At 36.8% G+C, this 25,159-nt stretch overlaps 1 protein-coding gene across 1 annotated transcript; it reads left to right on the top strand.

The window, feature by feature from the left end:
- The first annotated feature begins 278 nt into the window (after window positions 1-278).
- fhdc1 (FH2 domain containing 1) lies at window positions 279-24,836 on the top strand. The gene is made up of 12 exons (XM_067403144.1): window positions 279-383; window positions 11,131-12,026; window positions 16,688-16,749; window positions 17,393-17,495; window positions 17,966-18,051; window positions 18,168-18,268; window positions 18,847-18,917; window positions 19,157-19,264; window positions 19,429-19,499; window positions 19,842-19,959; window positions 20,137-20,301; window positions 20,911-24,836. Exons 2-12 carry the CDS (start codon window positions 11,580-11,582, stop codon window positions 23,083-23,085), a joined length of 3,507 nt encoding a protein of 1,168 aa, XP_067259245.1. The 5' UTR covers window positions 279-383; window positions 11,131-11,579; the 3' UTR covers window positions 23,086-24,836.
- The last annotated feature ends 323 nt before the right edge of the window (window positions 24,837-25,159 follow it).

Below are 25,159 nucleotides of genomic sequence, written 5' to 3'. Positions count from 1 at the left end.
ATCTCCATGGTTGCCAAATAGACCTGTTTATGTTTAATAAACAGCCAGCGATGCTGTATGTCAATATTAATATTTGTGTTTGAGTAGTAGAATATTAGGTTACCCTCGTCACCAGCGAGTTACACACGTCACACTCAAGCGGTCCTAAAGATTCACCTGAGCCAGTCTCATCGCGCACTGCTCATGCGCAGTATCGCGGCACACACCACAAGCGCATGCGTAGTGTGTCCGCTGGTTGTAATACACTGCATCTTGGAGCGTCGCTGCAGCGCTGGACGCGCAGAATGTCGGTGATACCGACACACACCTACCTAACCTCGGATACACGCACCTGCCGCAACAGGAAAAAAAAACTACTACATCTTTTCCTTAGATTGTACAAGGTAAGTTCGTTAACGCAGTTTAAAGTGTATGTTTAGACCAGTACATTTCGTTTTGCTTTATACTATTTTGCTGCTGAATGATTTGTTTCTTCTCTCGATGTCCTGTAGACCATATATGCCATTCATTCATAGACGGACCGAACGGGTTTATTATGAAAAACATAATTTTAATATCCTCCTCGTGATTTTCGCATGGATGTACAGGCAATTATATTCCTGCTTTTATGAAACAATAGTAATAATAGTTATTTGAGATACATATATATATATATATATATATATATATATATATATATATATATATATATATATATATATATATATATATATATAACAAATAAGAACTATTACCTACTGTTGTGTCATAAAGCCAGAATATTTGCCTAATCCGACCATTCGAGAATCACGAGGAGGATGTTAAAGTTATGCTTATATATTATTATTATTATATGCTATATAGGCTATAATAAATGCTACAAGCAGTGTAGACTGACAGTTGTATTCATTTATTGATTCTACAATTTCGGCCGTCATTCCCCCTGTCTCCCCTTTGGGTATAACCGATCCATCCTGTTTCCGTCTCATTAACACTCAGGTTTTATTCTGTAGCCTTTAGTGTGATCGCTGTCACGCCATAGGATGCATCTCTAAAGATCACAGTATGTCTGGTGTAACCTCACTGGTCCCCATGAGTCAGTCAACTCCTCTGTAATCTGAACATGTCGTTCAGACTTTAATAAGAAAAGTATACCACGGTTCCTGCTCAAAAGCCTTCAGTACCTCCTCTATTTAACCCTATTGTGCCTGGAACTTGGTCTGTAAACATTACATCATCTGAAAGCTGTCATAGTCACAGTATTAAATGTGTAGGCTATTGACAGGAGAACTGTAAGAACTGTAGATGGTTAGTATAAATGTGAAGGTTTCTGCTGCTGATCAGCTTTTCTTATGCCCCACAGAGACCCTTAGGGCCGTTACTAGTGCTTTTGTGCTGCTTTGTCACAGATTGTGATGTGCTTTATTGTAATCCTCTGAAGCCAGCTTCTTTAGTGACCCATCCCATTTCTCATGGTGAAATGAATTGAGACAATCCATTCAGGAGTTCTGGAACAAAGCTTAGGGAAAAGTTTTCCCTCGGGGTGAGGTCAACGGGGGAGGGTGGTTGTGTTGTCACATTGCCACGGTAACACACCCTAAAGTAGTGGAACTCGATTGGTACAATCCCCCCCAAAGTACTGACTTGATTGATTTCCGTGGTAACACTTGATTGCGAATTTGTGGATTGTTTCGGGTTCTGACAGTGTAGCTATTTCTTTAGTTTTTTTTTATTGGTAAATTATCTGTGACGTTTTTTAGTCTTGCATGTACAAGGAATATCAGAGTAGATATTTGTAAACAATAATATTCTAAACAAAGATATTAAAGATGAATTTTCTATTCACAGACAGAACACATACAACGCCTGAGCAGAAAACAATACTGTGCCTGTCTTACAGTGTTATTTTTGTTTTATTTTTAGCTTAGTATTTTTATGCACGTGGACATTTTTATTCGTTTTTGTTTGTTTTAAATATTCCTTTTTTGCTGTAATGTATTTTTATTTCAGTTTTAGTAATAGTTATTTTATTTGAATTACCATAAGTTTTCATCTAATATTTATATTTTAATTAATTTCAGCTTAATTTATACGAACAAAAATGAATTTGTATTAGTTTTAGTTAACAATAACAACACTGCGGTCATTCTAGTTGTTGTTTTAGTTAATCTGTCGCAACACTTCTAATGGTCTCTAAAGGGACTAAATTCAGCTGTAAGCTTCGAGCTCTTTCATTTGCACACACGTAAACATCAGGTGTTTGGACTTCACCTTCCCCTCCCACCTGCTCTCACCATGGTAACCAAAGGGCATCCTGTTGTCCCACTGGCTGATTCACTTCCTTGTTTAAAATGACTAGAAAACCATCAGAAATTTAGTATTTCTTTAATATTTCCTATTTAGTTCTATCGCTCTATTAACTGAATGTAATCATGCTACAAGATGTATTAGGATCGTTTTGGTATTCTGAGCGGTTTGATTTACACAAGTGTGTGTCATACTCTCTTTGTATGCACATGAGGCCATTTATATTTTATTGCAGTCATTTCACTGTCTACTATTACTAGCTGTTCCTATGGGTACTAAATCATTTAGTGGAGTTTGTAGTGGCTGTGGGAGACAGAAAATCTTGCCTGTTTGTGGTCAAAGGGCAAGTCAGACCAAGTATTCGCTGTTGTGACTGTAATATGAGCATGCGTGTGCTTTGCTAGTCCTCTCTGGTTATCAAATTGAGTCCATTTTAGCACGTGTGAGTATATGTGAGAGATTACAAACTAAACACTCATTCAGTTCACATTAAAGTGAAGAATGTGAAGAAATGGCCACCAGTCAATATGCAGCGTCAGTGTTTGACACCGAGGACCATTTCGATTAGTGCAGACTCCCAGTCAGTGCACTTGTCCCATGCAGACAGGATTGATCTTCATGGCTCAAACAGCTTTAAAAATAACCTATATGCAAATTTTGAGTTTCCCAGAAACTTAAAGGACACATTACAATTACCTTCTCATATCGCATTTGTTATGTATGCTTCAGATTCATGCAATGTGTGATGTACAGAAATTGGCGTACTTTATTAATTAGATCATCCTGGAACTTTGCTTCTTTGAGCTCTAGAATTTATTTGTCTACTAAAGAAGTCTTGAAGCTCTTAGATTTCCCTGAGTTCTGTTTGATTATGTACTGTGTGTACTTGTTAGGTGGTCTTTGTTGCTGCTTTATTTACCTTCTCTAATGGCCCTTTGCGATCAATAGAGATAACTAGGCTTTGAGAAGCCAGCTTTTTCATGCTGGATGCTAACCACCTCCAGCAGCACTGTTTCAGTTAACATATCAGTTTTTACATTTATGCAATTACATGTGAATTATATGCCCTGTTTTTAGGGGATTTTTAAAAATATATATATTTATTTATTTTCTTATGAAGTTCTCTTGAATGTGTGTCCAGATGTGTTTCATATCTGATTCCATTTTCTTTTTTTATCTCATCTCTTTATTATAATATCTTCCTCTCAATCTGTATTTGGGTCAAGCCTCACCCCGCCCCCCTGCTGTGGTTAAATTTGATAAGCAGAAGATTCGTTATAGTCACCAGTGGAGAAATCATGGTGCTATTACACTAAGAAAAAAAAAAAAAAAATTGTCACATTGAACAGTGTTATTTTAACCTATACAGAATCCAATCAAGAGAGGTTTATAATCAAAGATACACCTTATACACTATATCTTGAGCTCAAAATTGTATATTATAGTACTACCAGTGTATATGTGCATAGCATGCATATTACTAAATCACAACCATATTACAGTTGTGTAATCAATTGTCATCTCAGTAGATTTGAAATGAAAAAATAATTTTTATGTGTGTGTGTGTGTGTGTGTGTGGTCCTGGTAAACCCATACTTAATGGGGAATTTTTTTTTTGTCCCCATGAGGAACATGGGGAGCTTATAAATCATACTAAGTAATGTTTTTTAAATGTAAAAATGCAGAAACTTTTCTATGATGGGTATAGGTTTAGGATTAGGGGATAGAATATACAGTCTGAACAGTATAAAAACCATGTCTGTAGAATGTCCCCATAAAACATGGAAACCCAACATGTGTGTGGTGTGTGCACACATCTATGTCTTTTTCTCACTTCTTGATTTTTCACAGATCTGTGTCACAAATTAATTGCCATTTCATCAAATCCTTAACTATGTCTGCCAGATATAACATTAACAGTGTGTTCACACTTGGCAGGTTTGGTCTGATTAAAAACAAACTCTGGTGTGATTGCTCTGTTAGTGTGGTTCATTTGAATAAGTGTTAACACTGCCATCCGAACCTTGGTGGACTGAGACCCCTGAACAGGTGGGTTCTCGGTCCGCTTCCAAACTAACTCTGGTGTATTTCAACTGAAATATGAACGCAAAGACAGAATGCTCAAGCATCCCTTGTTTATCCCATCATAGTCTCAATGTTGTCCATTAGAGTATAGTACCGGTGTCGGAACCGTGTCTTATTGCAGCAGCAGCAGCAGCAGCAGGAGAAATTTCTGGTGCTGTTTTGACTCCTTTACACATTTTATAAGCTCTTCATGAGTTCTCAACCGGTAAAAATACCATCACATGTACGGACATATAACAAGCACATTTAGCCAGCACACAGCGTTGTTTTGGATATTCAGTAAGTTCCGTGGAAAAATGTACATCATAAAACCGGACCAAAAGAACAAAGAGAACCAAATTACAAGTGTTAACACACCCTAAGTTGGTGATATTTTTAGCATAATTTGCAACAATAATTTAATATTAAATATTTTTAGAATAGTTGAAAAATGTAGCCTCAGCTACTTACTGGTACAGTAGTTTAATGACCTTGATTGCCTTGCTTATGTTTTACACATACATGAGAATGCATATTTTACACTATTAAAAAAACCTTTGTGATTATAACAACCTGAAGATGTGCAGGAAAGTAAAGAGAGAGCTTGAAGCAGTGCTGTATTTCCCCTTTGCCAGGTCTGAATTTTGACAGCTGGTACAGATGATAAAAGCAGCCACACCTTCACCGTAATATTTGCTCAACAAAATAAAGATGGCCTTCCTTGATATTTCCTACCCTAAATCATAGAAATTTGCTGTATGCATTTGAGAATATGTGAGTTGTCATAAATTGTCACAACACAAGATTCGCACCTGCTGGGCCGCCTGCTGATGATCACATGTTATGGCTGCAACATGATGATTCCCCTTAAATTAGCCTTTCTAAATCATCAGCTTTAAACCATCATCATCAACCAACATCGCACTTTGACGTTAAATTAATGTTTGATACAGAAACAATCTCATGATTTGTATAGTTGATGTTGTTATACTGTGGTCAGTATGTTTGGGTCTCAAACAAAACCAGCGGCTTTTATCAATGTTCCTTTTAGATCATTTAACTTGCCAGTATTTCCTTTGATTATGAAAGCAGTGTAATTTTTTAAAGACCTTGTGGGTGTTTGGACTTTGATATATGGCCGATTTACAGAGATACACTTGCACCGAATAATGAATCCAAAGCACAAGCACCATTAAGACATTAATACTTGAATCTCCTTAAGTATTTCTTAATCTTTGTGTGTTTCCTCAAAGGCCCTTTGTTTTTGGTGCTGTTCATTTCACCCAAATATTCCACTGAAGGTATTAGATAATCGGTGTGTGGGTTGTTGCCTCGGGCCTCATTTACCAGACACTGGAAATCAATCTACGAGCAGAGCATTTCAAACTGCGGTATCAATTGAATCAGATTACAGGGCAAGACTTTGTCTGAAGAGTTGTGATAGGGTAGAAGACGTACCATTTGTCTTTGTGCATAGACAGACCCAAGGGCAAGCAGGTCTACTGTTATGTTATCTGAAAATAAATGAATGCATTTTGTAGTAACATGTAGTAAGTCAAACAAATTATTGACTGTAACATCACCCTATATATACATTAGGTCAAACCAGGGGTCCAAAACATTTTTGTCAGCCAAACCCCTTAGATGTAAACTATTTAGCCTGAGATTTATATTTAATAAGTTTATATTTAAATAATTTAACAACAAATTTGCATGTTCATGGTTCTCTGTTGTTGATATATAATAATAATTATAATATGACAATAATAATAATAATAATAATAATAATAATAATAATTAGTAGGTGTTGTAGTAAATAGTGGTTGTATTAGCATGTTTCAACTCAAAGTATACTGTAATGAAGACAAAAATATATTACTAATGTTGATGGTTCTGTGCCGCCATCTTTTTTCTAAACAAAAGGACTAATCTCTAACAAACAAACAATGAGAAATGTTAGGAGATTTTCTCAAAAGGAGGTCAGATTAATTTGCTAGACAGCTAAGCATGTGAACAGATGTCTAATGGTCTAGGTACAGTCAGTGTGTGTGTTTATCAACACTGTCCCATTCTTTCTAAATGTGCTCAAATATCCATCAAGCATACTTAAAAATGTCTGCAGCAATCAGATTTGTGATGAGGTAGATTTTAAATCATAGTCCAGGAGTCCAGCTCCCAGTTCTGATTAGAAAGAGGCTTAGCTGGAAAAACAGCCTCACTTTTTTATCAGTAAAAGTACTGAAGTATTCTGCTGTCTACATCATGCGATGTATCATGGCAGTCTGAATTCTTTATTTAAAACTAATTAAACACAGAAACAAGGACATGCTTCATTGTTTAAACATTGTTTTTACATGATCTGAGAAATCGTACCATTCCAAAATGAGGTAAAAATTCAGGATTGGCAGCAGGCAGAATGATATTAAATGATTATGTTTATGTTGTGTGAGAGAGTAAAACATGTGAATCACAGTACAGGAAGAAGCTGATCGTTAAATCCATTAGGATTTAAAACATGGAATCTCAACTCTCAACAAACGTCACTGGTTGTCGCTCATTAAGCAAGTAGGGTTTAGCTTTCATGTATATTTGATGAGCTCTAGGTTTGTGCCCTGATCAGTGTTTGTATATGAATAAAAGCTTAAATTAAATCTGTTCATATAAAGCGATTGTGTCTCTTCAGGTCACCGCTAGATTCATTTGGATTAGTTTTTCTGTCTTTTTATACTTTTTGATGCTTAAAAGTTTTGGTTGTGTGGACATTTAATGCATAGACATAAAAAAAGATGAAAGAATGTTATAAAAAAAAAACCTTAATTTCTGTTCAAGATTAATGGTAGTCTAATGGAACAGCATGGGAGTGAGTAAATGGTCACAGAATTTTTAATTTTTGGTGAACTATCCCTTTGTTTGTTCATTTCATGAACAATGCTGTTTCATTGATCCACATTTGTTTTTCTCATGAGTAGCCAATTGTATTTCTTGTGTTCTTTAATATGACCTCCAATGGGTTTTTAGCAAGTTTGTAAATATGATGTTGGTTATAATCGTTAACAGATTTGGTGCTGTGTATCTGGGTGTGTTGCTGTACGCTGTCGCTGACATTGCAGCAAAGACACCACTGAGGTGAGGAAGAATGTGTTACAGAGTGTTAACCCTTTACTCTCTCCATATATTTTAAATGTATGTATATAAGATAGCTGTAGATATTGAAATAAAGTGCTTATTTTCAGTCAGTATGAGTTAAAACCATGTTAGAACATCATACAGCATAACCCTTATGAAGAAGATGTCCTAAAAGGAAAAATACACCTACTTTTACCCATGAATAAATTATACATAGTAGCTGGTGCCTAACTCAGCTGAACCAGCATGGAAACAGAGTCTTCCTGTGACGTCAATTGTCTTTTAATAAGTAAAAACCCAGAGGATCGAATGAGACCCTGTTAACAGGTTGCAGTTTGATGAGCTCTGGTTTATAGCGCTTGGTATCTTATTATCTATTCTAGAACATCTTTCACCACAGCTGTGCAAAACAATAACAATGGACCATTTCGGGATTCAGTTGCAATCAACTTTGTTAGTAAAAACTAATATGTTAGATTAACATCTTCAGACTTTTGTCTTCTCTACACATCTCAGCACTGAAGTTGACAAGAAATGGAAGTTGCAGAAGTCTTTTCTTCTCTATTGTTACATATAACCGAGTGAAACGGCTTCTCAAACAAGACAAAATGTAGGGGAGAACTTGATTTTGTGGTTGTCCCACCCTCATGCCAGTAAACATGTCAGGAAAGACAAGATGGAGGGGAAGTTATTTTGATTAAAAAAATAATGATATGCATGAACAGATCATTTATAATAAATACTGCAATATTCCACAAAAAAATCCAGGAAATCTGACTTTTATAGTTTCTCTGAGATATATAGGTTACATAACAGATTCCCGATAAGACTGTTAAGTCTGACCCAAAAGCAGGGACGGACTAGGACTAAAAAACGGCCCTGGACTAAGCCCGGCCCAAAGCAATCGGCATGCAGAAACTCGACAACAACAACAATAACGCCTGGCGTGAGTGTCACAAGGCTTTAATTGTGGCTCATGATACTATACCATCCAAATGATAGCAATAGCACTGATGTTGACTAATAGTGGGGGGAAAAAAACAGGTGATGACTACGTGCGTGGCGGGTGGTGGGCTGGCCCGCCGGCCGTCCTGGAGTACCGGCCGTTCTATGATTCTCCAGATCACACAGATGGCCAGTCCGCCCCTGCCCAAAAGTGATGTGGTATTTTGCTGTGGCCTCTCCCAGCAGACGGCAGTATGTCTCTCCTGACAGTAGGACATAAGACGAAAACCAGTGCCATTTACTTCACTCAATGTCTGTGAAACAGAGACACCTGCGTGACACTGTAATATGCAGATATTACAGAAGGTGCCTTACAAAGCTCTTGTAAATTGTATTTATCAAAATAATAGAAAAGATGCAATATCTTTAGTTTTTTTCAGAGCTTTGGTTCCATATCTTTGCAAAATTTTGTGTAAAATAGCTGCTTTTTTTGTGGATTGGTTGATGCCTGGTCTCCTTGACAACCTCACTGTACTTTGAAGGCTGTTTGATGTCAGCTGCTTTGCATATTCAAATAGCAGATGTGGTGCAAGTGAATGACCAGTATGAAAACTATTGTAATTATGTAATTCACTATTTAATGGCTAAACATTTACCAGTATTTATTATCTAAAATATTATACTGATTTATAGTGCAGTGTAAAATGAGAGAAAAATGTTCAAATAATTTACACCTTGAGCAACGTTCTTGTTCAGTTTTTTTTACATTTTACTAGCTCTTTAGCTAGCTAACTATATCTCTTTTTGTTTGTTTGTTTGTTTGTTTGTTTGTTTTTTTTATTTTTTGAAAATTACACTGATAATACTAGTGAGTTTTAGAGAGTGGTTTAATCAATAATTAATTCCTATACCTGTACAACAAAAAAGAAGCAACTTGAATGTTTATAACTGTTTATGACATGAACCCATAGACACTATAAAAAAATCTGGACGTAGTGTCCGTGACGTCACCCGTAGATTTCTGAAGAGCATTTTTGAAGCCCAAAAGTGGCCATTGCCATCTTGGCAGCCTGATTGCTGAAACCACGCCCACCTAGTGTGACGTGATCATGTTACCAGGCTAAGGAGCTATATATATATATATATATATCTTAGAATATTAAAAAATATAACAAGTTATATCATTTGAAAGTTCTAAAGGTTTACTGTCAATCTACGGTGTCTTTTTTACGACATTAATATTGTAATTTGTGTTGGGTATGCAAATGACAACATACAAAATCAAAACGGGACTTCATACCTTTGTAATGAAATAGCGATTGTGAGATGATAGCGAAATAGCGATTGTGAGAATCCGTCGCACTTGGGTAAAGTGTCCATGAGCGTCCAATTGAAAAGCAAACAGCAATAAATCTATGAAATATTGATATATTGTCCATTGTTTGCATCACATTTCTTCTGAATGATCTGCTCTCCATCTTCGTTCTTCAAGAAATTATGCAATCTGAGCAGCGCATATTTTGTAAAACTGTATAAGATCGTATACATGAGCCCGTATCCAAAGTACAATTTTTTAAAAAGTGCAGCAGTTTTAGTTATAATATCCAACCAGTTCTGTCGGATTTTGTGGTGTCTTGAGATGCATATTTTCCAGCCATTGTCATTGTAGTAAATGTGACGAACGAAACTTTTAGCCAATGCCAAGACAATCCAACAATGTGTGTTCTGTTTATATTCCGCATGTGTGCACATGTACACAGACGCACATCTGTCTCGATCATAAACTGCACAGCAAGCCATATTATTTGATAATTGTATGAAACAATCCCAAAAAAAAAGCACAAATATGGCTGAGATGCCAAATTCAGTGGCTGGAATTAGCTGAGGTAAAGTGACGGCTCACAGAGCAGCGGCAATCCACCTGTCACTCAAGTGACCACGCCCTTAATTATGCTGAACTTTAAGGCTTAATATAATTTCAACGGATAAAAAATTCACCCCCATCAGAGTTGTACAGCACAAAATTAGCTGTATAGACCAAAACCACAATTTGTACCAGGCTGTAAACATGATTTTTCTGCTGTAAAGTTGGGCATTTTAACATGGGGCTCAATGAGATTCTGCTCACTTTTAAAGCCTGTCCCTAGAATTGCAGTTTAATTCACTTCCGTATTGGCTTCAAGAGAAACTGAGGAAGGTTGCCTTTTGTCTGAACCATATATAATTAAAACATTTGTTATAAAACTATTATGCGTACAGTCTTCATTTCATGTACACCATTCATATGATGCTTCATCAAAACACTATTTCTTAATGTGTTAAACATTTAGATTAGCACCAAACTAGTGTAACCCACGTTATGTAACTACAGTATAATTAATGTTATGTAAAGGTAATTGTGAGTTCTGCCAAATAATTTTGCCATGAGACGTACAAATCCCTTGAAAGTTCCTTGTGTGAGTTTTCATTAGTAAAGATTTGATTCATCTGTCAAGATCATTTTTACACATATCAGGCTGGCCCCAATGCCTTAAGCCGAACAATAGCATTTGGCGTTTACCTACTGGGGCCTTTCTTTGAATGTACAACCGCATCTCTTTTGATGTCTGTTACTTTCTCATTTCCTCTGTTTTTAGGTTCCAAGTTCATTCGCTTCACTGCACCTCAGTAATTTTGATTTTGTGTGTGTGTGTTTTGTCCTTCCTGCAGCTCCAAGGGTTTGACCTCTGACCACACCGCAGTGGGAGAAAGCTTGGAAGTAACAGCTTGGCATTATGGGACTAGGTAGAAGAAGTGAAGACAAAATATATGAGAATGTCAAGACATTGGTCTGAGAAAATTGCGTAACACCATCATCCTTCATTATTGTCAGAGCCATGAGTCAGTCGACAGTTTTGTAAAAAGGATCAATTCTAAATTCTAATTAAGAATGAACGCCGCAGATATTCTGCTTGAGGAAAAACTCATTATTTACACGGCTGCTAGTTGTATTACTGACTATGAGTGAGACAGACCTTGGGACTCCAACAGACACTACCTAGAATCAAACCAAGAGGCTGTTCTGAATTGTTTGCCGTTTTATAAAAGGGTCTTGTGGAAACGGGGCAAAATTTCCCCTCACAGCCTGCCCCTCCGGGACTGGTGTCTTTGCTAATGTAATGCTTGTCATGGCCAGTGTGACTGCTGCGGAGGAGTCGGCAAGCGACTGTACCACACCAATAGTAAATCCACTGCCATTTGAACCTTCTACAACCTCTACAAATGGCCCTAGCCATGGACATGACAGCACTTCCTGCCCTCCAGCTGTACCTCCACCACCACCTCCACCTCCTCCACCACCACCCCAAGCACCAGGCCATCCCGGTCAACATGCTTCACGCAAGAAACGACGGGTACGGAGCTTCTTTTGGAAAACCATTCCAGAGGAGAAAGTTCGGGGTAAACCTAATATATGGACTCTAGCTGTGAGACAGCAGCAGTATCAGATTGACGTAAAGACAGTGGAGGAGCTGTTCGGCCAGCAGGAGGAGGTTCGAACCCAGACAAGCAGTGGAAATACTCGTCTTGGGAGAACCAGAGGTTCATTTAAAGAGAGCAAGGATGAGGTAAGGCAACCTGAGTAGAACTGAATCATTGCTTGGAATATCTACAGTTATAGAGTGTAATTTACTCATTGGATCCATTCAGTGCTAGTATAAAGATTAGATGCATCAGGATATTTATTAATATAACTCCGATTGTGTTCATCTGAAAGAAGAAAGTCAAATAGGATGGCTTGAGGGTGAGTAAAGCTTGGGGTAATTTTCATTTTAAAATGAACCAATCCTATAAGTTTATTTATAAATGTGACTGAATAGCACGCATTTTGTTAAGATTGTCCAAGACAGAATTTTAGCCAATACTGCCAAATATTAGAGATGCATCAATATGAAAATAATTGCTTAAATACTGAAGCAAGTAACCGATAAACTGGCCGATAGTACATATAAATCTATACATTTGTGCAATGTAAAAAGTATGCAGTACTGTGCAAAAGTCTTAGGCCACCATAAGATGGCTTTAGCAATGATATAATGACCATAGAAAATTACTTCTGTCTCTTTATTAGAACAGTCAATTTGTATGCAGTATTAAAAACACAGAAAAATATCAGAAAAAACATATATTTATAGCCTAAAGTAGCAAGTATTTAGTGACCTCCCCTTCCACTTGAGCAATAGCAGAAACCTGGCTCTCTTAAACCTACATGGAACAGAAAAGAACTGGAAGGCCAAGAAAACTTTCAAAATCTGATGAGAAGTTTCTCAGAGTTTCTTCTTTGAGAAAATGGAAGTCCAGGAGACATGTGAAAGGAGGTCACATTAAAAGTCTGTGTGAACTGGAAGTTGCAAACGACTTTTCTCCAGTGTTGTGACGTATTTCCAAGTGAAACTGAATATTGAATAGAGGGCAGAGTTTTACTGTAGCGCTCCTCCTCTGCATATCTCACTCATAGCAGACGAACGGTTGCAGAGGAGTGGTTTACGCGTTTTCAACCCAAGTCGTCAAACTGATGTTATCAGAGAAGGAACGCCATTCCAGACCGGAAGTTATTTTTCCAATTTTGATTAAAGATTACCACGACAAACTATTTTTTTCTGTGTTTAAATTTGCACGGATTAATTGTTTACCACAAGACTAGTAATATGCACTGACAAAGTAAATAAGGTCCATTTTGATTTCATGTGTACTTTAAACACTGACTTTTGCTTAAAGAAACATTTTTTTTTCAGATTTTTATTTATTTTTTTTACATTTTGTGTACGTTTCATATATTTTCTGTTTGTATTGTAATAAAGAGACTGAAAAATGAATATTGATGGTCATTAAAACATTGCTAAAACAACAAAGCTGGTGGTGGCCTTTTGCACAGTACTGTATATTGTAAAAAAAAAACTAAAAAAAAATGACATGATATGTGGTTGCCAGAACTTTACTGTGAAAATTACTGTTCAGACAGAAATTAAATGTACTGTATAAAAGTTTCTGAAATATTATCATACCAAATTACTAAAATCTGTTTTTTACATTTATTGTATACTGACAACTCCCTTAAAACACAGGTGGTAAAAAGAAACCACATGAATCAGTGTAGCTTTTCCACAAGCTGATGTAAATATTAATGTATAGAAGGTGCACACAGTGTCATACACACAAATACAAAACACCATCATGGTAACACACATGACACTAAAATAATGCAATAAACATTCATTTAACAGCATAACAATTGCAGAAAACAATTGTATACATTAATCATGTAGCAAATGTTGGTCTACAATGAACTTGGTGTAAAAAATGTCTATGGCCAATGTATTATTAACTAACATGTACTAATCATGAGCAATGCATTTGTTACTATATTTACTTCGTTAACATTAGTTAATGAAAATACAGTTGTTCATTGTTTGTTCATCTTAGCTTACAGTGCATTAACTAATGTTAACAAGATTTTAATAATGTATTAGTAAATGTTGAAATGAACATTAACAAAGATTAAGAAATGCTCTATAAATGCAGTTCATTATTACTTCATGTTAACTAATGAACCTTACTGTAAAGTGTTACCAAACGTGCATACTTTAGGTGCACGTTTGATGTTATTTGTGTTTAATATAATAAGTACATTCAATGTACTTATTATAGAAATCACAATATCTGGGTAATAACTAAGTACTAACCCTGAACCTACCCCTAAACTTAACCTTAAACCCTTTAGTTACCTTATATTACCCAGTATTTTCTTAGGTAAGTGCAATGTAAGTGCACTTAAGTACACATATGTAAAATAAACCGATAATTCTTCTTAGCTGAGTTATTTCACTGAAAAAAATGAATGCTGTAAGTGAAAGCTAACAAGAATCTTTAAATCACTGAACTATTTGTGTTGTTTATAAGTTAGCTAAGATTGTTTTCCAAACTGAAATCTATCTATTATACATCTACTAGGCCTGCTAGTAACTTTATTAAGTTACATTACCGTATACAGTGAAACATCTTTATATTCAATATGATTTCATCTGTAATCATAGGTATTCCTACATAAAATGTGTGCCTAGCACACATATATTTTCGCACAGACACTGAAACATATTATGTATTTTACAATATCTGAAGAAAATGATTGACAACATGTAAAACATAAGCATTTAATCGACAGTATGAGTAACTTTTAGGTTCATACTATAATAATATGTTCAATCACATCTCATTTTTAATGCTTTGGCATTATTACAGATTATAAAAATATTATGTTTTTGATATTGTTAAGAAGGGTTTAGTTTTAGGGGTGGGCTAGGGGCTTTAAAATATAAAACAGTAAAATGCTATAATATAAAAGTAATATAAAGGATTCAGAAAGAAGCTTTGCATGCATAATTAATTTTATGTTTTACATGCTGTAAATAAATCCAAATTGTACACTTTAGTTATCCATGTAAACATGATGTGCAAATATCTACAAAAACTAAAGTAATCAAGTTGATTCCAAACAAAGTGGTTATTTTGTATGATATTGTTAATATTTTTTTGGTGTTAAATTTGTTTACAATTTCCTATCATGTAAGAAGCACGGGGATTTTCTTACTGGCTCTTAAGATGTGTGCAAGTCAGTTTTCCACCTCTACACAAAACAAATATGTCGCTATTATCCAAAACATATGCTCCCGTGAGCGCGTCATTTTGTGTCTAAGCGACCAGCTGTGTTTTTGTGTTGTTTTGTGGGGCTGCCGCTGGTCTTGGTAGCTTTGTAATTATCCACGAAGGCACCAAGTGTACCAGTGCAGATCTAATGAAGCTTATGTATTGTTTGTCTGAGATGGCGTGGACCATGCGTGTGGCCTCGTTTGTAATTTCAGACACCACACTGCTAGTCCTTTGAGTTCGTGATTCCTTCACAAATTGCATGTATCACACACATAGGCCGTGTGAATGTGTGTGCTAGAGAGAGTGACAGATTGTGTGTCTGTTTAGTTGCCACTACAATTGCTGTGTCATGTTAGTTAGTTAATGATCTCATGGGCCAAAATGAGTCATCACGCTGCCGATGGTTTCCTGGTGTGGATGTTGAGTTAATGAGAATAACAAGTATAGCATTGTGTCCTTCAGGGAGTTAGTTCACCAAAAAAATTTAAATGAAAATTAAAGATTTCAAAACACAAATGAAGATATTTTTAATCAAACCTGAGATATTTCTGTCCCTCAATGGAAAGTCCATTCCCCTAAAAACTTTCATGCCTAAAAAAGTTTTCAAAACTGGAGGTTTTGAAGTGGAGGGACAGACATTTCTCAGGGTTTATTAAAAATATCTTCATTATGTTTTGAAGATGGACGAAAGTCTTATAGGCTTAAAATGACATGAGTAAATGATGACAGTTTTTTAATTTGGGGAACTAACCCTTCAGGTTTCATATACATAAATATTAATAACATGTCTAGAAACTGGAAATAGATTTATTTCTGTATAGCTTAGTTGGATTGATGAATTTTGAATTTTGTAAAGCACTTTATATTATACTAAGAAACTTTGCCTGTCTTTCTCATATCATCATACCTATTTATTTAAGGAGAACCATTGGCAGTCCAGGTATGGCACACTTACAAACACATCTTAGTTCTATTCTAGGTCTAGTTCTATTAAATGTAACGCATATAAGTCTAATGTTTTTCATTTACTGTGCCCTTGATAGTCAACTGTCTGCTTCTTTCTAATTACATTTTGGAACCAAATGTACACTATTTTACTATCAATAAATAATAATAATAATAAATGTTGAATTTTATTGCCTTATGTATTCTTTAATAAGTTGTTAACTTTCATGTTGAATTCAAGTCTGGTTTGTTTGCTCTTTCATTTTGGTAATATAGTTTAAATTTAAATAATAGTTTAAATTTAGATATGCCCTACCTCATCTAAATCTGTAGAAATGCTGTCACTCCCTCTTCATTTTCAGTTCCCCAGTGTCATTCTGTTTTAACTGGACTGATTCACGTTTGACATACAAATTCTGCCACTAGATAAATAAATAGTTTTTACCTATCTTATAACATCAAATATACTACAGTAGTTCTATTTATTTGGAAGTTGCATTCAAATCAACTTGCCACAATAACCCGAAGGCCCAAAATTTAAATGGGAATGATGCTTCTGCTCAGAACACACACAGTCTGTCATTTGTATATCTTTCCATCCATTTTAAATACCCTCTCTATTCCTCTCTTCTCCCAGATCAGCATCTTGGACTCCAAGAGAGGAATGAATGTTGGAATTTTCCTCAAACAGTTTAAGAAGTAAGTTCCAAAACGTCATCATGCGTAAAAAAAAAAAACCTTTGTATGCATGTGCTCCAGCACAGAAATAGGATCTGATGGTCAAGGGAAACCCGATGCTCTTGTGCGAAGATCAATAGCTGTCAGGATCTGATTGATACTTGAGAGTTCACATGAGGATGATGTATAGGCCTACATTCACTGTGAAAAGTAGATACGGATAAAGAAAGACACAAGGTATGTTGTCAGTATTCAACAGACAGCTAGACCAGAATAAAAGCATAAAACAAGATAGGTTTACGTCAGACCTGTTGCAAGGTGAAATGGGCAGGTGAAGGTGGATGTGTCCTGTGTAAACAGGGTTTTTGTTTATTTTTGAACAGGTATTTCAACATCATCAAAGAATATAAATGATTATTCAAAAAGACAATGTTTTCATGTGTAATTAGAATATATCATATTTATGTTTGTCTGTGATGTTTGTGTGTATTCTGTGTATGTGAGAAGTAGGGCTTTTTGTATTTTTTGTATACATCAGATTTGTATTTCCATCTTTCTTTGTAGCACACTGAAGTATCCTACAAGGGTTCATCTCATCTACTGAGCTGATCAGGCAGAGCCAAAAATTGTTTGTCTGTTTTGTACTTCTGTTTTTCTCCCTCAGGCCCAATCATGCAATAGTAGAAGACATCCGTCTGGGCAACGGTAAGGAGTATGGAACCGAACTGCTGAAAGAACTGCTCAAACTACTACCAGAAGCAGAAGAGGTGAGAACTCTAGCTATGTTCACACTGTCAGTTTTTGGAATCAACATCCACATTTAGTTACAGGTATGAGTCTCGAAATGTCCCGTTCACACTGCAACTTACAGTAGCGTCTGTAAGAACACGCAATGGGTGTCAAGCTCATATTCTCTTACCAGTAACCATAGCAACAGTGACCAAAGTAATATCAAAGATGGCGACATCCATAAAACTGAAAAGTCTTATCACTTTTAAAACAACAAGAGTCAAATGGAGCCGCCGCAGCCACGAGTTCATTTGTCAAATCTTCATTGACCGACAGCAGATTAGTATTGAGTGCTAGATGATGGCAAACGTAATCTTATAATCAAATTTACTTGTAATCTAATCTACCGATCAATGGAAAATGGCTACATTGGGAATTCTTACTAGTACTAGTGTTTTTTGTTTGCTCTGATATTTGAATGTGAATTTAAATCACTTATCTACACTAGGTGAAGAGATTGAGGGAATTCAAGGGAGATCCAGATAAGCTGACACTGGCTGATTCTTTCATGTTCCTGCTGATTCAAGTGCCTCGGTAAGAGACACACAAGATCTCTCTTATCAGTGAGACACAAATATACATTTTCATAATACCTAACAACATCATGTAAAAAAGGCAAGTCGACTATTATTGTGTGTTCTTTTTTAAAGCTTTGAGGTGCGTATTGAGGCTATGGTACTTCAGGAAGAGTTCCTCCCATCCTGTACGGTCATGAGTCGTGAGATTAACATTGTGCGTCAGGCTACAGAAGGTAAGAAACATACCAGACTACTCTTTGGAGGTTCTGAAGTAATTTATGTATATAGTATTTATATATTATATAGTAATGTAATTTTTACTTTAATCTGGAGCAATAATTAGCTAAGCAGGAAAAACATTTTGAGGGGACAAAATACAGCGTATTTTGTATTATGTTGAGTCTGAGTTGAGTTAAGTGCAACTGAGTTGAGTGCATTTTGCAGTTATTTTCTATCACTCACTTGTGCAGTATTAGCCTTTTCAGAAACCAAGGGCTCATGAACTTTCTATACCTAAATAGTACTTATAGATATGGCACTCCATTAATCATCACATTTATTTTAGGAGCCTTTATAAAAACTTAAATTGAGTTTTATTAATCCTGCATTAACTAATCCTAGCAGTACATCATGGACTACTGTCAACAACAAAAAAAAAAAAGAAGTCTAATTTAAATGTGGCATTGAGTGTTTAGATTTCCTTTAAATTTCTTAGACTGTAGACAGTAGAACGGACAGTAATAGCATTTAGAGTGTTGTGTAATTTACCAAATGGGCTCAATGGATTCAGTTTCTATTGATTATTCCATAGAACTAATGACTTGTGAAGAGCTCCATGCCATTCTACACTTAGTTCTCCAAGCGGGAAATATCATGAATGCAGTAAGTCTCTCTCTGTCTCCAGCCTTTTTTCTGTTTATTGTCTTTCCAGTGTTCCCCATCCTTTACCCCTCATCTGTCCTTTTTTTTGTGGACATTTCCCCCTAGTCTTCTATTCACCTTTGCTCTTTCCTTTCAACTATTCCTCTCCAAAACATTCCCTGACATTTTTAAATCAAGAAGGGTTGTTGGCTTTTACAGCATTGACCAGACATTGACTGATGTTCTTTGTGTGTTCATAGGGTGGCTATGCAGGCAATGCTGTGGGCTTCAAACTGTCCTCACTTCTCTCTCTGGCTGACACGAAGGCCAACAAGCCTGGCATGAACCTGCTCCATTTTGTGGCACTAGTAAGTAGGACAGAACCAGATGCACTGTAGTTTTCTCCACATTTACTGATAAATGTTTGTAAATGTTTTATGAAAACAGCCACAGTAATAACAACAACAACAACAACAACAACACATTTTTTAACTGATTTGATTTGGAATTTTCTTTAACTTTTCTCACAAAGGAAGCGCAGAAAAAGGATGAGGCCCTTTTGAAGTTCCCAGAGAAGCTAACACAAGTTCAGAGTGCTGCCAGGTAACAGCAATATTAGTTTTTCAAAATCAAATCTTCTCTCATTAATAATCATTCCATTACTTTTATGAAACTTTAGAAAATCTTAAATTGAGTTTTATTGACTGTTATTATAATCCTGTAAAGGTCCGGCTCTGAGAGACTACAGCAATATCAAACCAAACTCTTCTGGTTTAACTACTGTTTAACTAATAGTTCTAATACTTTATTAGTTTATCACTTTAGAAAATGTAGTCATGTAGTAAAATCACTTAGAAATGTAGTCATTATTTTCTTAAAATTTGCAACAGGTCTTGACCCCTTCCTCAAACTTTCTCTGATGTATTTAAATTTTTATCATTGTAGAATTTCAGTAGAAAATATAGAAGGAGAGTTTTCCTCTCTCTATGTCAAAACACGTTCCTTGGAACAGAAGATTCATGATGACGATGAGCTGCAAAAGCAGCTGGAACCATTTTTGCAGGTAAATGAATCATTCCCCCAATTAGAAATCCATAGTAGAGTATGTTTTGTTTTTTTTGTACTAAAGGATATTTTTATATTTTAATTGTCTTTATATTTTCATTTTATTTACTATAATGATTTAATTAATTTAATTATTAAGTAAGAATGACTCACCTACTTTTTTCTGATTTGTTAGAGCTCTACACAGGCCCTGCAGGACCTTAAACATCGCAGGCTGGACTTGCGCAAAAAGGGCAATGCCCTCATTGACTTCTTCTGTGAAGATAAAGACACCTTCAAACTGGATGAGTGCTTCAGAATCTTCCAAGACTTCTGTCTAAAGTTCAAAAAAGCTGTAAAGGTACATATCACATTAGGGGCTTTCGCACCGAATAGTTCTAGGAACTTAGTTCTAGGAACTCGCTGCTAGGATAGTTCCCTGAGAACTAATTTCTCCCCTGGGCAATGTTCCTGGTTGTATTCGCACCAGGAATAGGAACTGTGAAGCGGCCTACAGCGGCGTCTTTAACCGCGGCATTTACAAATGCTAAAAACTGGTGGATGGAAGACGCTGTGATCAGAGCTGTGTTTGTTTTGTGTTGTGGCTTTCGTGATAATGGAGATGGAATGTAAATGCATAATTTACGCGACTGAAAGAGCAAAGAGTGGGACCTATTCTGAAGTAGTAGCTAATTTAGTTCCCCCATTCCTAGTTCCTGCGGTGCGGTCCAGGTACTTAAGCCAATAATTCTAGGAACTATGAAAAGGTTCCTCCGGTGTGAAAGCCCCTACTGACTAACATGCAAAAATTAAAAAAAAAAAAAAAAACATTAAAAAACACTAGAAAATAATTTAAGATAAAATAATTAAGAGTTTATCTGTCAAGACATATAGGCATATATGAATCATGCTACAGATCATTTATCAGTGAACACCCTCCTATAGTGATCTCTTGTCCACTCTCCTGCAGGACAACCTGGACAGGGAACTGAAGGAGGAAGCTAGACAGCGACGTTTACGGGAACTGGAGGAGAGACGGTGTGCCTGGGGTGTAGCCAATACAGAGACAGGTGATAGTGGAGGTTTTGGTCGCAGCAGCAGCGAAAATGATGTTGACATCTTAACCAAAGAAGGCCTCCTAGACTTCCTGCTTCAATCAAGACCTCAAAGCCCCAACAGTCCTTTGGGGCGCTCGGCTAGTGCCCGCCGTTACCCTCACACCTCTAATGACCGCAACTTCGGTGGCTATATGGAGCTGATCTCTGGGTCTTCAGCAAGCGACAACGCCAAATTCAGCAGCCTGCCACGTTCAGGCAGGAACCATCAAAGAAAGACCATGGCATGGCTCATCTCACAGGATGATAATAGGGAGCTGGGTCCACAGAGTCAAGTTTACCAAGAGAAGTTAGCAGCTTCACCAAAGGCTGAGACAGAACCCATCAGTCCTTTAGCTAGATACTCAAGTTTTGGCTTCAACGTGAACAGTGATCCCTACAATAATAATAATAATAATTATACTACTCTCTCTGAAGGTGGAGTTACACCTCGATTAAGTAACACAAAGAATGTTTATCAGGGGACATCTGGTTATAGTGTTGGACACATGAGTGTTTCTGTGGAGAAACACAAACTAGTTTCTGGCCTCCAACCATTTAAAATAGCCAGCCAGATCAATAATAACAGTAATGTTTCTTTTGACAGCCAGTGTGAAGTGTTAGTAACAAATCTGGAAAGTGAAGAAGACCCTCCCAAAGTATTTGTTCTTGATACGCCCCCATCTAGTAGGAGTTCTGAGGAGGGACCTAAGCCAGAAAAAGTATGGAATGATAAAATGATCTCATCACAGAAGGAGGAAGCGGACACAAGCACCTTTTCCTCTACAACTTGTGACACCCCATTGCCCCTTGATCCCTCTGTGTCCAGTAAGAAACCTGCTTTGTATGTCATGGACTGCACTGAAACTGATTGTTCCATTGTGTTGGACTGTTCCGAGATTGAGAGTTCTCCTGTCATGAAAGAAGGATCTGGACTCAACCAAAAGCCACAGGATGCCAACTATCCAAGAGTTGTGCAGGACACAAATTCTCTTTCCTCCAATTTTGAGTCCACGGATTGTAACATTGTGTCCATATCAAGTGATGAACCACTTGTAGGAAGGTTTGTTCAAGCATGCCCAGAATCAGTCAGTCCATCTGTAAATACTGAAGAAGCAGAGACAGATAGCTGTGACACAGCTGAAGCGCGAAGAGTTGGCGAGAAAGCAGTCCAGACCTGTATCCCTAAAACACTTGTCAAAACCAAGACTCCATCCAAATTGATTGCTCATGCCGGTCGTCCTACAAGAACCCTCACAGCAACTGAGACTCAGAACATGCGCAAAGTGGTGCCAATTACAAGGCAGAATCGATCTAGTAGCAGCATCAAGAAAGTCGAAAAACCTCCTGGACATGAGAGCATTGAACCCAGACGTCCACTTCGTGACCAAAGCATGCCAGCCAGGAGAGGCGAGAGACAAGGTAGACCTGCACGACATTCAAGCCTCCCTCCAGAGGATCCCAGGGCACAAAGAGGAGTGACACCAAGCATCTCTCGGTGGGCAAGGGACTCGACTCAACACAGACCCTCCATCAAAAAAACAATTGCCAAACCTGTTCGTAACGTTTCAAAACCAGCACCAGAAGAAAAGATGTGTCGTTCTACAATGCGCGCCTTGTCCCAAGCTCAGGCCCAGTCACAAGGAAACTCTGAAGGAGGTACACCTGACAGTCCTAACACTACCCCAAAAAGTTCTTCGCCTTTACCTAGTTTTGCTCGCAACACTGTGGCATCTTCTTCCAGATCTAAAAAAGACTTGCCCTCACCAGCTGTAACAGGAACACCATCAAAGAGCTTATCCAGAACAAGCTCTCAGAGATTGCCTGGTGGTAGAACGGAATCTTTCAGTAGCGGACCTATGCCAAGGAGTGAGGATAAACTAGGGGGATCTATTAGGAGGGTTCAGAGTGTAAGGGCTTCCAGTCGAAGCAGTGACACACCTCCACTTTCTGGACGAGAGCACTCCCTCAAAAGTAGCAGTTTCTCTGAAAGATCCACACAGATTAAAGACTCCATTGCGAGCAGGACCAACAAACCCACATGGAAATAGAATCAACACATTATATAGTTGCTCAAAAAACAATGTTCAACAAAGAAGATCTAAAGTTTCTGCACATACTAAAGTTACTAAAGAGGCACAGGAGCCTCTTAAATGATTCTGAATGTATCTACAGCCTTTAAAATGTAGCTGAAGTTGTGCCACTAGATGCTCAGCAAGAGTTTTAACAAAACGTGAGCTACTGTCACCATTTGACAGCACATTTAGTAGCACTTCCACATCCACACAAGGATGGTTTTGATGGCCTTTTTCTTACATATACTTGACACATTATCAACTGTCACAGAAAACACATCAATCACAAATTGTACTTAGTGTTAGATTAACCATATTTTATAATCTATATTACTTCTAAAAAGACTATGTGAGCTGTTCTCACAAATTGCTGCGGACAAATAATATAGAAGACAATTTTGTCATATATCCATATGCTTGTTTTATTTTATATAATATGTAGTAAAAGTAATGAAATGTAGTACTGTTTACTAGGGTAACATTTCCATTAAAACAACTTCATGAACACTCAAAGATTCATCCACATTTCACGTAACTGTTTTCTGTGCATGATGACAAATCACGCTGAAGACTGTTTGATGAATATGTCTCTATGAATGTTATCCAAATACACCTTAGTGTAGCTGATGCAATGAGTACTACAGCTAGTAGTTCGAAGACGCCTCTGCTGAGCTGCTTGTTTTCAATTTGCCTTTTCATGCAGGGTACATGCCTCTGTCTTGCTGCTGATGACACTGTATTTGTGACGTTTCTGTGATTATACTGATAGCTCTTTCTTTTTAAAGCCATACTGTTAACCGGGAGTGGCAAAACCTGGTGCTAGAGGAAAGGCTGTGAAGTTTCAGTTTGGCCCAGACTTTTAAGAAAGCACATACACTGTACGCATCAAATGTTCTCATAGTATCTGCTTGAAATTAAGTTCACAGGCAGTCAAAAAAGTGTTTACATACAAAAACATGTGTTGCTGAAAACTAACAAATCAGTGTTAGAATAAGCGGTAACACTTTTACAGTAAGGTTCTAAACATTCATTCAATAATACGCATGAAATAATATTTTTTTACTTCATTTATTAATTTAGGTTAATATTAATATATGTGACCCTGGACCACAAAACCAGTCTTAAGTTGCACAAGTATATTTGTAGCAATAGCCAACAATACATTGTATGGGTCAAAATGCTAAGGACTTCATTTAGACAACTTTAATATTTAGATTTTTTTGCGCCGTCAGATTCCAGAATTTCAAATAGTTGAATAGTTGGTTTTGTGGTCCAGGGTCACATATATATACTAATACATATGTAGTTATTACAAATGTAAAATTAAAGGGTTAGTTCACCTAAAAATGAAAGTAATGTCATTTATTACTCACCCTCATGTCGTTCTACACACGTAAGACCTTTGTTCATCTCTTCGGGACAGAAATTAAATATTTTTTATGAAATCCGATGGCTCAGTGAGGCCTCTATTGCCGGCGATGTCACTGAACTTCTCAAGATCCAGAAAGGTACTAAAGACATATTTAAAACAGTTCATGTGACTACAGTGGTTCTACCTTAATATTATAAAGCGACGAGAATACTTTTTGTGCACCAAAAAAAAATACTTTTCAACAATATCTAGTGACGGACGTTTTCAAAACACTGCTTTGAAGCTTTACGAATCTTTTGTTTCGAATCAGCCTTGTTTACTGAAATCACGTGACTTTGGCGCTCCGAACCACTGATTCGAAACAAAAGATTCATAAACCTTCAAAACAGTGTTTTGAAATCGACCATCACTCAATATTGTTGAAAAGTCGTTATTTTTTGGCGCACAAACAGTATTCTCGTCGCTTCTACGACATGATGGTGAGTAATAAATGACATTATTTTAATTTTTAGGTGAACTAACCCTTTAAAATTAGTAAATGTATTATGAACAAACATGAATTAACAATGAACAATAGTATATTAACAAATAACATGAACCTACTGTACATGCTATAAAAGCTGCTGTTTATTTTTTGTTTTAGAGACCTAATGCATTAACTAATTACTTAAATTTGGT

This window comes from Chanodichthys erythropterus, chromosome 12 (genome assembly GCF_024489055.1).
Source record: "Chanodichthys erythropterus isolate Z2021 chromosome 12, ASM2448905v1, whole genome shotgun sequence".
Lineage (NCBI taxonomy): Eukaryota > Metazoa > Chordata > Actinopteri > Cypriniformes > Xenocyprididae > Chanodichthys > Chanodichthys erythropterus.
Note: the sequence above shows the minus strand (reverse complement) of the source record. Positions and strands in the feature narration are given on the sequence as shown.

What these genes read in the sequence shown, in the direction of transcription:
- fhdc1 (XM_067403144.1), top strand. Translation starts at nt 11,580, where the DNA reads ATGCTTGTCATGGCCAGTGTGACTGCTGCGGAGGAGTCGGCAAGCGAC. An exon ending in TGTGCGTCAGGCTACAGAAG is followed by an intron (nt 18,269 to 18,846) that starts GTAAGAAACATA and finishes ATTATTCCATAG; the next exon opens with AACTAATGACTTGTGAAGAG. An exon ending in AGTTCAAAAAAGCTGTAAAG is followed by an intron (nt 20,302 to 20,910) that starts GTACATATCACA and finishes ACTCTCCTGCAG; the next exon opens with GACAACCTGGACAGGGAACT.